Source organism: Nanorana parkeri, unplaced genomic scaffold (genome assembly GCF_000935625.1).
Source record: "Nanorana parkeri isolate BGI_ZX_2015 unplaced genomic scaffold, ASM93562v1 scaffold431, whole genome shotgun sequence".
NCBI lineage: Eukaryota > Metazoa > Chordata > Amphibia > Anura > Dicroglossidae > Nanorana > Nanorana parkeri.
The window spans coordinates 742,064-754,629 of NW_017306699.1; the positions used below are offsets into that span (position 1 = coordinate 742,064).

Consider the following 12,566-nt stretch of genomic DNA (forward strand, 5'->3'; position numbering starts at 1 on the left):
GGAGGTCTTTATTCATAAATATAATCAGGAGAGTGAGCAAAAGGGTACAGGATTTTGCTTGTAATCGCAGTTGCCCTCTAAAGTGAATCTCTGCTATTGCAGCCCTTTACAAATGCATATACTTAGCTTCTTCTCCCTCCCCCTCCACTCTGTTCAGCTGCTGGCAGTGAAAGGAAACCCATGTGTAAGCTACTAATGATGGGTAGAAGCCCTGAGTGACAGCAATGATTTGGCCGAGAACTGTAGCTATGACTAATTGAGTCATGCTCCTCCATACCCAGATTATCAGTTATTTGCTTTGGCTCTTCGCACTGAGCAGAGTTATGGGAAAGCAATGGAAGGGTAAGCATATGCTCCTGGAACAGGGATTACAGCAGAGTGTGTAAAGCATGGGTTTGCTAAAAAAGATACTGCCTGCTTATTTTTCTTCCAGGTAGGTTGCATGCTTAATTCTTCTTTTAAAAACCAGTTACATTTTTCATTTTAGAGTACACTTGTGACCAGACTAAGCATATTATCACATTTACATATTCTGAACAAGCATTGGCATTGGCAAGACATCATTCACCTCTATAGCTATAGGCATTGTGAAGAAATGTATCTTCAAAGTTCACTACAGAGACATTATTACCACTCATTTGCCCTTTACTTTCTGGAGAACAGAATCTAGCCGTATTTCTATTGTAAATTAACCCTAAGTGCTTGTAAGCTGCTAGAAAGCTAAAGTCTTTGTTGTGATATTGAAGCATCTTTGAGAACCCCCTTACATTATAAGCAGCTAGAAAAGCCAGGGATGGCTTGTTCTAAATTTTTACTGCTTGTTAGGAATGTGTAAAAACTTTAATAGTCCATAGTCTGGGCACAGATTCACTTTAAGAACCGCTTCCTTGCCTACTGTGTTATAGTTTGTTGTCTCCTATTGTTATTTATATGATAGAAATTAAATATTTTCTCACTTATGTAAAATCAAACAGAAAATCCATGATATGTGGATAAACTGCCTTTTTTTTCTTGTTTTATCTGCAACTTCGAAATCCAATTGTTAGAGCAAAAAAAAAAGAGTGTTGTAAAGTTATTATTGTAAAGTTTTACAGAGGGTCGAGATGAAAGACTCAACCTTGTAAAAAAGAGTAACTGTTCATTTTCCACCTTCTTCCCGCAGGCATTAAGAAAAGATAACACCAGTGTGTTGGTACACTGCTCAGATGGCTGGGATCGCACAGCACAAGTGTGCTCGCTCGCTAGCATCCTCCTGGATCCATTTTACAGAACTATAAAAGGTTTCATGGTAAGAACAAGTTTGGAGCTCCAACCTGAATGTTATGTTGAAGTACAATATAGTGTGGGGGGGGGGGGGCTTTAAACTATTTTTTTAAGACAAGGGAAAACATTAATGGCTAGTCTTTAAACTATTTTTTTCAGACAAGTGAAAACATTTACTGCTCCAGAGCAACCTTCAAAGATTTGTGTTCTGTTGATTGATTTGGTTGATGAATTGGGACTAAACCTGCATATACCATTGGTCACTAACAGGGTTAGTGACCAATAGCAAGACATTCAAAACGTACAGGGCTTTTTTTTTTTTTTTACAAAAGGGTGAAGAGTTTGGAGAAGGCAGGAGAAGTGAACAATCTAGGACAACATAGCTGAACTGGAAAGTGAGCTGAGTTTGAGAATGTTTGTAAATCAGCTATTTTGGACTAGGTGGTTCACTTCTCCTGCCTTCTCCACACTCTTCACACATTTGTGAATAACCCTGTAAATGTTGTTATGACCACCGTTACAATTATCTTCCATCACAAAATACCAGATTAAGAGAATATTTATCTGTTCTATTTTAATATGATTGGCATGCATAGCATTTTTCTATGTATGGGACAAAAAAAAAAAGGTTTATTTTTATTGAATTTAAACATCACATATTTAGATATTGTAGCCAGCAACTATTGCTGCCCTAGAATCCTTTGCACATATTTACCTGCCAGTCTTAACTACATGAAAGAAAGAAAAAAAATCTTGTTACAGTGCTGAATCAGTGAATCTCAGATAACACACACCGCTAAATTAGCATTACACTCCATTTCTTTCTGCCATGTTTTTCCTCATACAGAGTTTCAGCTGGAGAACAACAGCCTAAAAGAAAATTACTACTGCTGTGCTCTCTCGTTAGAGAACCCATCTAAAGTCCCGCACGGGACAAAAATACATGTAGCACTTGGTCCTGTACTGATCCGCACTGCAGTGGCTGAGCAGAGAGGTCAGACAGCTGCCCCACCAACACTGCTGTTCAACCATGGCGCTCATCTCTAACAGCAGCCGCACCCTGGAGATGAGAACCGTCATTCAGCACAGCAGGGGAAAAGGGTCAGATCAGATTACACACACATCGCTGACGGGAGGAAGTTATAAAACTCTCCGGCCAGTCGGCGCAGACTATGTTTACTAGCAGCGGCTGATCACACAGCCCTACCAGCAATGTTTGTCACCAATAGGTGTGGCTCCCTTCCACTTTGGGCTGACCTGATGGGGAACTTGCAAGTTAGATCGCACTAAACTACACCCCACCTCCCCCAAGCAGACCCGAACTTGTAGGAGAGCGTTGACTGTGTCAGAATAGTTTGTATAACTTCCCTGAAGGGACACCCAGGCAGCTAAACATGCCACGGAGGAAGTTTTGTAAACTATGCTGTCACACACTGGTGTGTGACAGCATCTTTTTGGTTGCACATCCAGGCAACCAAAGACCCAGAATGTTTACAAGCAGCGGCTGATCCCAAGGCCCTGCCAGGGCTGACTGTGGCAGTATAGTTCGTATTACTTCTCAGTGTGTTCAATTGCCTAGAAGTGCCTTGGGGAAGTTATGAAAATGATTCAGCCACTGGAGAGGAGAGGCACATTAAATTGACATAGGAGAGGGGCAGGTAGCTACAGTTCTGGCTGTTTCTCCCCCATAGGAATGCTCACAAATTGGGATTCTGTATGGGGTGCAGCTACACAGAATAAAAATGGGCCTTTAATCACAACAGATCAAAACAGGACCAAGTGCAAATCCAACTGGGAATAAGTTTAGAAGGTAGTGATATTTCTTCTTCAGATGTGTTAGGATATTGTCCTATTACTTTTAACACATTGATGGTACTGTATATTTTTAACACAATCGGCACTGTATATGAGATGACAATGATGTATCCTTTTATTCAAAGGTACTCATTGAAAAGGAATGGATATCCCTGGGACATAAATTTGCTCAAAGGTAGGTAATGGTTTTTGCATACTTAAAGGGACCACATAAGCCTTTTGGTTTTTCAACCAGTCATAGAGTATTAAATACACCATTTATACAAAATAGCCAGGATTATTCTTCAGTTTAGAGGCAGCAAGATTTGGATCCAGACATTGGACCATCAGATTGCTTATAGCATTACTGCATCTGAATGTGTGGTCATGTACAGGGTGAATTAAAGAAAACCCGAAATGAGCAAAACATGGCAGCTGGCATTGCTAAGCTTTACTTTTGAAGACGTTATTATTCAGGCTGCCATGCTGACCCTCGGACAGATGAGGACGTCTGACTTTTCTCTGACTTGCCTAATTTGCATTCTTATTTTTGGTCAGTGATTTGGAAACCAAAATGTTTAACAACATATCTGGCATGTTCTTTTGATTGAATTAGTTTGGGTAGGTGTTGTTCTTGGCAGTTGGATATTTAATGTATTTTTATATTTGTGTGAGACTATGACTTTAGTGTTATGTTTGTAACTTACAGTAAGGCAATGTCTAGCAGTGCTTACAGTAGGGATCATAAAATGCACATTGCAGCCAAACATTAACTGTTTTAAGCCAGCCAGCATTCTGAATCATCTCTAACTTTAATACTGCCTTTGGTTTTCTGCTCCAGACTTTCCAGCTAGTTAAAACTCCATAGAAGAAAATACCCTTATCACCTGAATCTGAGCATTGAATAATGTATACCAGTGTGTTTAGTAATCATCATGTTCCATGCTCTATTTATTACATTCTCATCCACATATAGCAGAGGATGAGATGTAGGATTACAACTCGGAATCATAACAAAAGCCCACAGAGCTGCCTAGATACCCTTTAAGAAGCCTATTAAATCTGGCTGCAGGCCATTATTCAAAGGTTAAATAGGTAAATAAGACTTTGTTGACTGCAACATAGTGGATAAAGTAACTGCACATCATTGCCAGATCAATAGTAATGCTTCATTCACTAATGTTATTTGTCTAGAGATGCCCTTAGGCTTTCCATAAATTAGTAGATATCTGTGCAGGAATAAAGGATGGGGGATGGGGAGATTTGTGCCTGCCCTCGAACAGATCATGCTTCAGGACCTGCCATGTTTGTTGGTTTTTATGCTTGCTACTAATGCTTTTGCATGTTATGTAGTTTTTAAATTTCCCCCTACTGCACATGAAGAAAGCGTGGGTTCCCAGTCACGCCTAGATTTTCCAACAAGTCATAATATCTAGAGAGGTTAGAGATTGCCCAATTATCAGACATTTCACTTCTTACTACTTACTTTTAAGTGGATCATCATGGTTGCACAAAGATGTTAATAGAGGCTCATCATATGTAAGCATATTGGCCATTCAGGGCAATATGACAGGTTCTCTTGTCCCCATAACAACCCATAGCCACTGATGCTCGTATTCCCCATGGCTACGCCGCAATCTGTGCTTCTATCAGAGTCAGGAGTCTAAACCCTGTGTAAGCTTTGTGTCAGAGCTTTTACAGAGGTAACTTCTTCCTCCTCTTGTGACAGTGCTTGGATTTGGCATTGGCAGCTCAGGACAAAGCACAGCATCTTGGAAGGAGGTTACATACTCCTCCTTACTTGAAAGGGCCGGGTATATATGGAAGGACCCAATGGAGGGGTAGGGTAGTGAAGCGAAGGTGAGTATAAGCAGAAGAGGGTTGTTCTTCAAGAAAACCTGTCACCTTAGACACTTACAGATGTATAGAGAGAATCTGAAAGAGGACAGGCAAAAGAAATGGGCCTTTGTAATGGATAGCCAGTGACAACCAGTGTGGCCTCATCTCTCATTTTTGAGACTCAACTTAGAAACTGCATTTTAAAACTTTTTTGGTGATTAAGGGTACCAACTCTTATTTTTTTTTCTGGTTTTATTGTAAGTAGTAGTGAGAATATATCAGTCTTTAACAATAGACAGGCTGTGAAGGGAGGCAGTTCTGTATGTGCATTCATTTTTATTCAGTAAATCTTCTTTGAAAGTAGCCACCATTGCTGATATTCTGCTAAAGATGTTAGTGGACTGGCTGTTACACTGACTTCAATACTTTCATGGTCACTGGCCCGGAACATGTATAGAAAATTGGAAATTCAGAAGGCTTACCTGTTCAGGTCAGTGACTCAAGAAGTTGAAGCCACAGCATCAGAATGGCAGCCAGGCAATTAGCTTTAGCAGAATAATAATGAGAGATGTCAGTCTCCTTGTTTCTCTCAGGAAAGGTTTTCTTTAGATATTGAATCTTTTTACCTAATCTTTCTGTGAGTATTTCTGCTTAAAATGTGATAATGTTCATCATTTTTATCTGCTGCAGATGTGGCCATTTAGATGTTGATCCTAAAGAAGTGTCACCGGTATTCACACAGTTTATCGAGTGTGTGTGGCACTTAATGGAACAATTCCCTTGTGCCTTTGAATTCAGCGAGAAATTGCTGCTAGAAATTCATGATCATGCCTACTCATGTCAATTTGGAAACTTTCTTGGGAATTCTCAGAAAGAACGCTTGGAACTTAAGTGAGTGATTTTTTTTTTATTTTATTTTGCAAGCTAAGATCTAACCAATGCTGTCTCTGATTGAACTACAGTCCAATATAAAAATAAACAATCTGATTTTCCAGGCTGGGGTGGGGAGAAAGGAGGAGGGATGTCTGACTTCTGTAGAGATACCACTGCTTTCACACAGAGCAAGGGTCCTTCTCTGCAGTATTCGAGCAGGGGACAGGCTTTTCTACTCACTGTTGCTGCTTTTCAACCACCTCAATACCAGCATGTTACACCCCCTTCCTTGGTCATGCAACACTATACCCAAATGACTTTTATATAATTTTTTGAGACAGATGGTGTTTTATTTTGCTGGTATTTAATAACCACTCTTTTTTGCCACTATTTTGGAAATGAAGTAACATGCTGCTATTGAGGTCGTTCGAGTGCAATGCAATTTGGTTAAAGTGCGCTTAGTCTTTAAAAATTGCATTGTATGCTCTGGCTAGATGTCATGGAAAACTCTCAAGAATCCCACAAACTTTCACGGCCGGCTCCGCCCAGTTGTTATTGTTCAATGACAGATCAGCATCCCTGGGTCATTTGGGGACGCTAGTCTGTAATTACAACTGGGCGGAGCCAGACGTGAAATCACGGCTGGCTCCGCCCAGCTGTCATTTGCGGGGCGAACTGCCATCCTTCGACAGGCCGTTCGCACCCGCTTCGGCTGTCACTTCGGCTCAGTCGAGTCGAAGCATATGCCTTCAGCTCGGCTGAGCCACTCGGCCGCCTTCGGCGGCTGTACGGGCTATTGTGAATAGCCTGTACTGCAGCCCTTTGCCTTGACTGAACCAAAGGGCTCCGGCGACCGAAGAGAGCCGATGGATCAGCCGAAGCTACGGCTGTATCCTTTAGCTCAATAGTGAATAACCCCCATAGACTAAATTTTTCACCTTCGGACGTCTCTTCTGTCCTACTTCCACGTCATTTTGGGGCTTTTTCCTCCTCCTGTCAGCTCATTTGTCACCTCCTTCTGACACCTCCTATAAGAAACTCTCACTAACCCACATTCTGCACCTCTCGCATATAGAGAAGGTCATACTTGATTGCATGACACCTCCATACAATAAGATTCATTATATATCTATGGTTTTAGTGTTTTGCCGATTTTTTTTTAAAACTTTTTTTTTTGTAATGGTTCCTTTTTGTGTTTTAACTTAAAATTATTATTATCGGAAAATGGCGGAAATCCAGGAACTATCATCTCTCAATTGAAAATAGTTTTGCCTAGAGTTGGGCTTAAATGATATGTTATACCTTACACGTTAGCTTTCATGTGCTTACCACAAATTTTGTGTTTTCTTTGCCATTAACGTATTCAGTCTGATCTCAACAGAATTTATGAAAATACCCATTCACTATGGCCATTTCTGCTACAACGGAAGCAGGAGTTTGTGAATCCCTTATATATTCCGAATGCTTATAAAACGATTCAGCCAATTACACTTCCATTCTACTTCAAGTAAGTTCGTTTCCCATGAATTTCTTTTTCATCTGTTTATTGTTGCATTGTTCAAAGCTGGCATTGTTGTAGCATTCTGATATTTCCCACACCAGCTTCACTCTGTTGAAGAGAAAAGCTTGCTTAATAATGTTCAGCATCCAGATCACCTTAGTGTGTTCTTGGTCCCCTGTTGCACTCTGTAGTTTCTTCTCTCTGTCCTCACGCATTACTGTTTCCTGCAGTAACGCGAGTACCACCAGGCAAAATCACAGAGCGCAGCAGAGGAAGTTCCTGCAAAGTGTGTCAGTTGAACATTCTTCCGCAAGCTTCTCTCTTCAGTAGAGTGGTGGCAGCAGGACAGGTATTAATTGTTTACTTTACAGGTAGCTTCAATTTTCATTTTTAAATTAGCAAAACACAGTCTCTTTAATGTTCTCTTTAATGACTCGCAGATGCTTTGTAAGCAGTGGCAGAACATCACAAGAACAGTTCTGGTAGCTATCTGTGGCACTAGATTGCAACTGACCCACAAAAATACCAGGGATTGAGGCAAACTCCAGGGTTCATTAAGAGCTGCAGCTACATTTAAAAAAAAGATTTAAACCTTGTGAGTAAAAGGTGACCTTTTTATAGCTCACATCCCAGTAAAATAAAACCCCACCCCACCCCAGTGTCTTCAGGACCCCTTGAGGACCGAGGCCACTGACAAATATCCACATCACCAGGCATCGTGGTGGATACTCAAAGAAGACGCTTCCACTCTGCAGTCCAGAAGAACCTCAGGACCCAATGCCTCATGTTAACAGAAATTTAGAAAAGTATTTTGGCAATTTTAATTTTTTTTAAATGCAAATTAAAGGGAAGGATTAGCTAGAGGCGGTGAGGTCGTATGGTGTGTTTAGTTTGGGGGCAGGGGCACAGGATTTGCTCGGAGATCAGCTTTAGGCACCCCTCTCAATCTTATAGTGGTGTCAACCCCTTAACACAATGCTCCATTGGTAGAGGCCAAGGGAATAGCTCCTAGGGTTGGGCAAGAGAGGAATATTATAATTATAGCATATAGTAATTTTTTTTTACCTAACGTTTGCTGATCTAATGCAGGCTAAATCTCAAACTAAAGCTGTATATTTTTCATTATTGGTCATTTATTGAATGTTTATGTGAATAAAAATATGTGGAAGTGAATTTATCTTTTGGATTGTAAGCCCTCACAGGCAGGGCCCTCCTTACCGTCTTGTCTTGAATTGTATTGTGACTGTAATGTCTTCCTTATATTGTAAAGCGCTGTGCAAACTATTGGCGCTATATAAATCCTGTATAATAATAATAATAATAATCTACCATGAGTGGTATTCAAAAAATGATACCCACTTTTAAGATGCTTTAAACATGGATCTGTTGCATTTAATCATGATTTTTGTAATATATAAGTATAAAATTAAAGCTCTTTTAAATCTTCTTTTTGTGGAGGTTCTGGTGTGGAATGTACAATCGTTTTGACAGTGGAATGCACCCAAGACAATCTGTGCTGGATTACCTACTTGAATGTATAAACAGGAGTACAACCTTAGAAACACGTGAAACTGCAATGGAAGATGTACGTTTTCTTGGTTTATATGTGCCATGTTTATCTTACAGACACTGTATATGTATCACTGTTACCGAACGGCTCAAGGGGCCGCTCATTTTTCCTGTGTCTCTCATTCCTCCTACAACCCTTATATCCTTTACAGAAAACCAATCATCAGTAGGCATTGGTAATAGTCTAAATCAGTGGTTCTTAATCTGTGAAACCTCAGCACCCACATTTGTCCTTGGTCATTAAGTCACGACCAAATTGGCACTGCATTGCGGTACTGCGCGTTCCGGTGTGGGCGATTGAGCTGTCTGTGGGAGGTGCGTTTGGGGTGCCATCCAAATAAATGTAAACACAACGCACCTCCAGAACCAGAACGCATAGTAGTTGTGATTGCGTAGTACAGTGCGTTAATGGCACAGGACTGTTTACTTAATGCATTGTACTATTGTGAACAGGCCATCAAAAACAATGATAGACACACACACAACCACAGACACATATACACACTCCAAAAAACAAATTTTAATTTTATTTTCTTTTTTATAAGATCCACCCAGTATCCCTATATTACGTGAACTGGAGTGGGTCCTCAGCATGGGGTCCAGTGTGGGCTGCTGTGCTGTGTCGGAGCTCCATCCATATGTGCATTGCTTGTACAACTCCCTTGCACACCTTGTAGAGGTGCCAGTAGCCAGAATGTGGCATCACTCCGGTCCAGGCACCTCTAAAAGACATGAGGGAGCTGTAAGTAATGCATGCATGGATGGAGCTCTTGCGCGGCCATAGCTCCAGCCCACCTCAAGCTGACATTTGGGCATATTTTGAATTGCTGCTTGGCGCGAGAACTGACAGTGCTGCACTAGTGGGAGGCTGAGGATCATCTCACCCAGAAAAGTGAAAGGCACACACTAAACACTGGGTCACAACCCTCTTTTGGGTCACGACCCACCAGTTGGGAACCAAGGGTCTAAATCTTTTCTCCTAAATTGTTCAGTCTAATAGGGCAGTCTTCTTGGAGGTTACAAGATTTTTTTAATTTTCATTTATTTTTTCCCTGTCAGTGTAAATCATTCATATTACAATAATGGTATCAGTATTACATGTTGGCAAACTAAAGGCTTTGCTGGTTGACAGTTTTACATGCCTAAAGAAGGATATAGTATGCAGGCCTTATGCATAAAACTGTCTTATGCTGACCATTTGATGGATCATTTAGGTAGGCCCTCATACTTTATAGTTGTTAGGAATGTTAAAGTATAATTATAAAGACTGTACAATCAGCATGTTAAATGTATTTTACAGCTTGCTAGGAAGCACAGTCTAAAGCTGGGCTCACAATTTACAATCTAACTGTACCATTTCTGTAGGATTTATCAACAGTTATGTAGTATGAGACCCACATAAACAAACCTTTCAATTTATATTCAGTACTGTAGACCCTCCCACTATAAAGTAGATTGCACAATTGATTTGTTCAGTGTGTAGCTCATTTTAAAACATTTGACATCACACAGTCACTTGAAACCTGAAGTGGAAAATGGCAGTTGGAGAAGACATAGTTAAAGTGGAAAATAAATTTTGGTAGAAGGTAGGCGTTTCTGGCAGAGGAAAGTCTGTATATATCTCCTGCCATAAAAGCTCATTACCTGCCTGCTAGTGTGTTTTTTTTCTGATTGTACAATAAGTCACATATGCACAGCTGAGTGTACAAGCCTCAGCATGCCATGAGTGCTGGGATGAACTTACTCCAAAGCTGGCCATACACCTATAGATGTTTTTACTCTGAGCCTATGGTCAGATGGAAAAAGCGCAACAGATTCCTCCATCTATGCTGAACTGGTGTGGATGGAGGAATCTCCCACTGTGCCAAGCTTTAGTATCTTGCTAGTTGGCCTCACTGGCTCTCAAAATACCTGAACAATGTCTGCATCCAATCAGATTGTCCAGGTATTTTGACAGCCAGTGGGGCCAGCTAGCAAGTTACTGAAGTTTGACCCAGTAGGAGATTCCTCCATCCACACAGTTTAGCATAGATGGAGGTGTATGGCCAGATTTATTCTTGTGCACATACACAGTTGCGAGTTACTCTGTCCCGGCTAGCCATAAAGATACCAAGCTCAGATAAAAACCAGAAGATGTCAGTGGTGACACCAGAGACCAGAGGTAGCACAGATTTTGCATCACTGGAGAAAGGCACTTTGGTGTCCCTGAAGACTAAGTTACACTTTAAATCTAAATTGTTTCGAAAAGGTATTCCCTTAGACAACTTAATAAATTTAAGCTCCTTGATTCATGTTCTCCATCTCAGGCCTAGAAAAGCGTGACCCTTTAATTAGATATTTGCAGGAATTCAGCTATGTTCAGGGGGTTATCTACCTTCCATCAGACTATTATGTCGAATACACAAACATTGGATGCGCTGCTGAACGTTTTCTTTGCTAATACTATGTAATGTCTTCTAAATGAATAATAAGCCTAAACTACAACTTAACATGTATAGAACAACTTTTAAAAAAATTTAATAATAAATTGTATTTGTCATTTAGTAATAATTATTTAATAAAATTAATATTTATTTTATTAAATATGTTTATTAATAGTTATTTATTATTGTTTTAATAGAAACTTCTTAAGCAAGGCAGCCCCCTTCAAGAACTTACTCCAGCTGGCCATACACCTATAGATGTTTTTACTCTGAGCCTATGGTCAGATGGAAAAAGCGCAACAGATTCCTCCATCTATGCTGAACTGGTGTGGATGGAGGAATCTCCCACTGTGCCAAGCTTTAGTATCTTGCTAGTTGGCCTCACTGGCTCTCAAAATACCTGAACAATGTCTGCATCCAATCAGATTGTCCAGGTATTTTGACAGCCAGTGGGGCCAGCTAGCAAGTTACTGAAGTTTGACCCAGTAGGAGATTCCTCCAATTATTTATTATTGTTTTAATAGAAACTTCTTAAGCAAGGCAGCCCCCTTCAAGACCCTTTAACAGTGCCAAAACACTTTAACCCTGCTTCAGGACTGGAGGACCTAGCTGATGAACTTCTCCTGGATGGTAATAAAGGGTACCCAGTAGCTCACCTCTCCAATGGTTCAGTGGCAAACAGTGACAATGTTTTATGTAAGAAAAATGAAATGACGGAGGAGCGGCATGGAAACAACATCTATAGCCTTGCAGACTCACAGGACAGAAGTTCATCTGATAACCACGCTCTATCTTCCACTGAGACTAGTGGGACTGCCAGTGCTACTGCATCACAGCAGTTACCAAAAGGAATGTAAAGAACAAAACCTATCACTTTTAATAATTGGAAAAGGGAGAATGACTGCTTAAAGCTAATATCTAGTAAGCTTTGCTGAATGTACACCACCATGTTTTGCTGCGCTGTTCACAAAGATCATTTTCTTTTTATACTTCTGGCCTAGTCATCAGAAGTAGACATTCATTTGTCCTCCTTAATCTGAATTTAGGGAACATTCATATGAATCCTTAATTGAATTCAGAATGTTTTTTGTTATTATGGGTAAGTCATATCATGGAGAGATGCTAGGCGGCAGGTGATTGTCAATAAGACAAAACATTCCACAGTTAATACCTTGTGTATTGCAGATGTTCATAGCTAAGCTGCAATATTGCATTCTTTCCAACAGCAGCTAACACTTCTTAATGACCTATGGCATCAAATTGGTTAATGAATGTCCTTGGCCTTTGTCTCAATGATGAGACAT

General features: G+C 40.4%; 1 protein-coding gene across 1 annotated transcript in view; it reads left to right on the forward strand.

Annotated features, from left to right (window-relative positions):
• Window positions 1-12,236, forward strand: part of MTMR8 (myotubularin related protein 8) — a 33,357-nt gene extending 21,121 nt beyond the window's left edge. The window contains exons 9-14 of the mRNA XM_018560076.1: window positions 1,163-1,288; window positions 3,204-3,253; window positions 5,587-5,787; window positions 7,151-7,276; window positions 8,729-8,855; window positions 11,787-12,236. Of these exons, the coding sequence (XP_018415578.1) occupies window positions 1,163-1,288; window positions 3,204-3,253; window positions 5,587-5,787; window positions 7,151-7,276; window positions 8,729-8,855; window positions 11,787-12,119 (963 nt within the window). The 3' untranslated portion in view covers window positions 12,120-12,236. The remainder of the gene's footprint in view (window positions 1-1,162; window positions 1,289-3,203; window positions 3,254-5,586; window positions 5,788-7,150; window positions 7,277-8,728; window positions 8,856-11,786) is intronic.
• The last annotated feature ends 330 nt before the right edge of the window (window positions 12,237-12,566 follow it).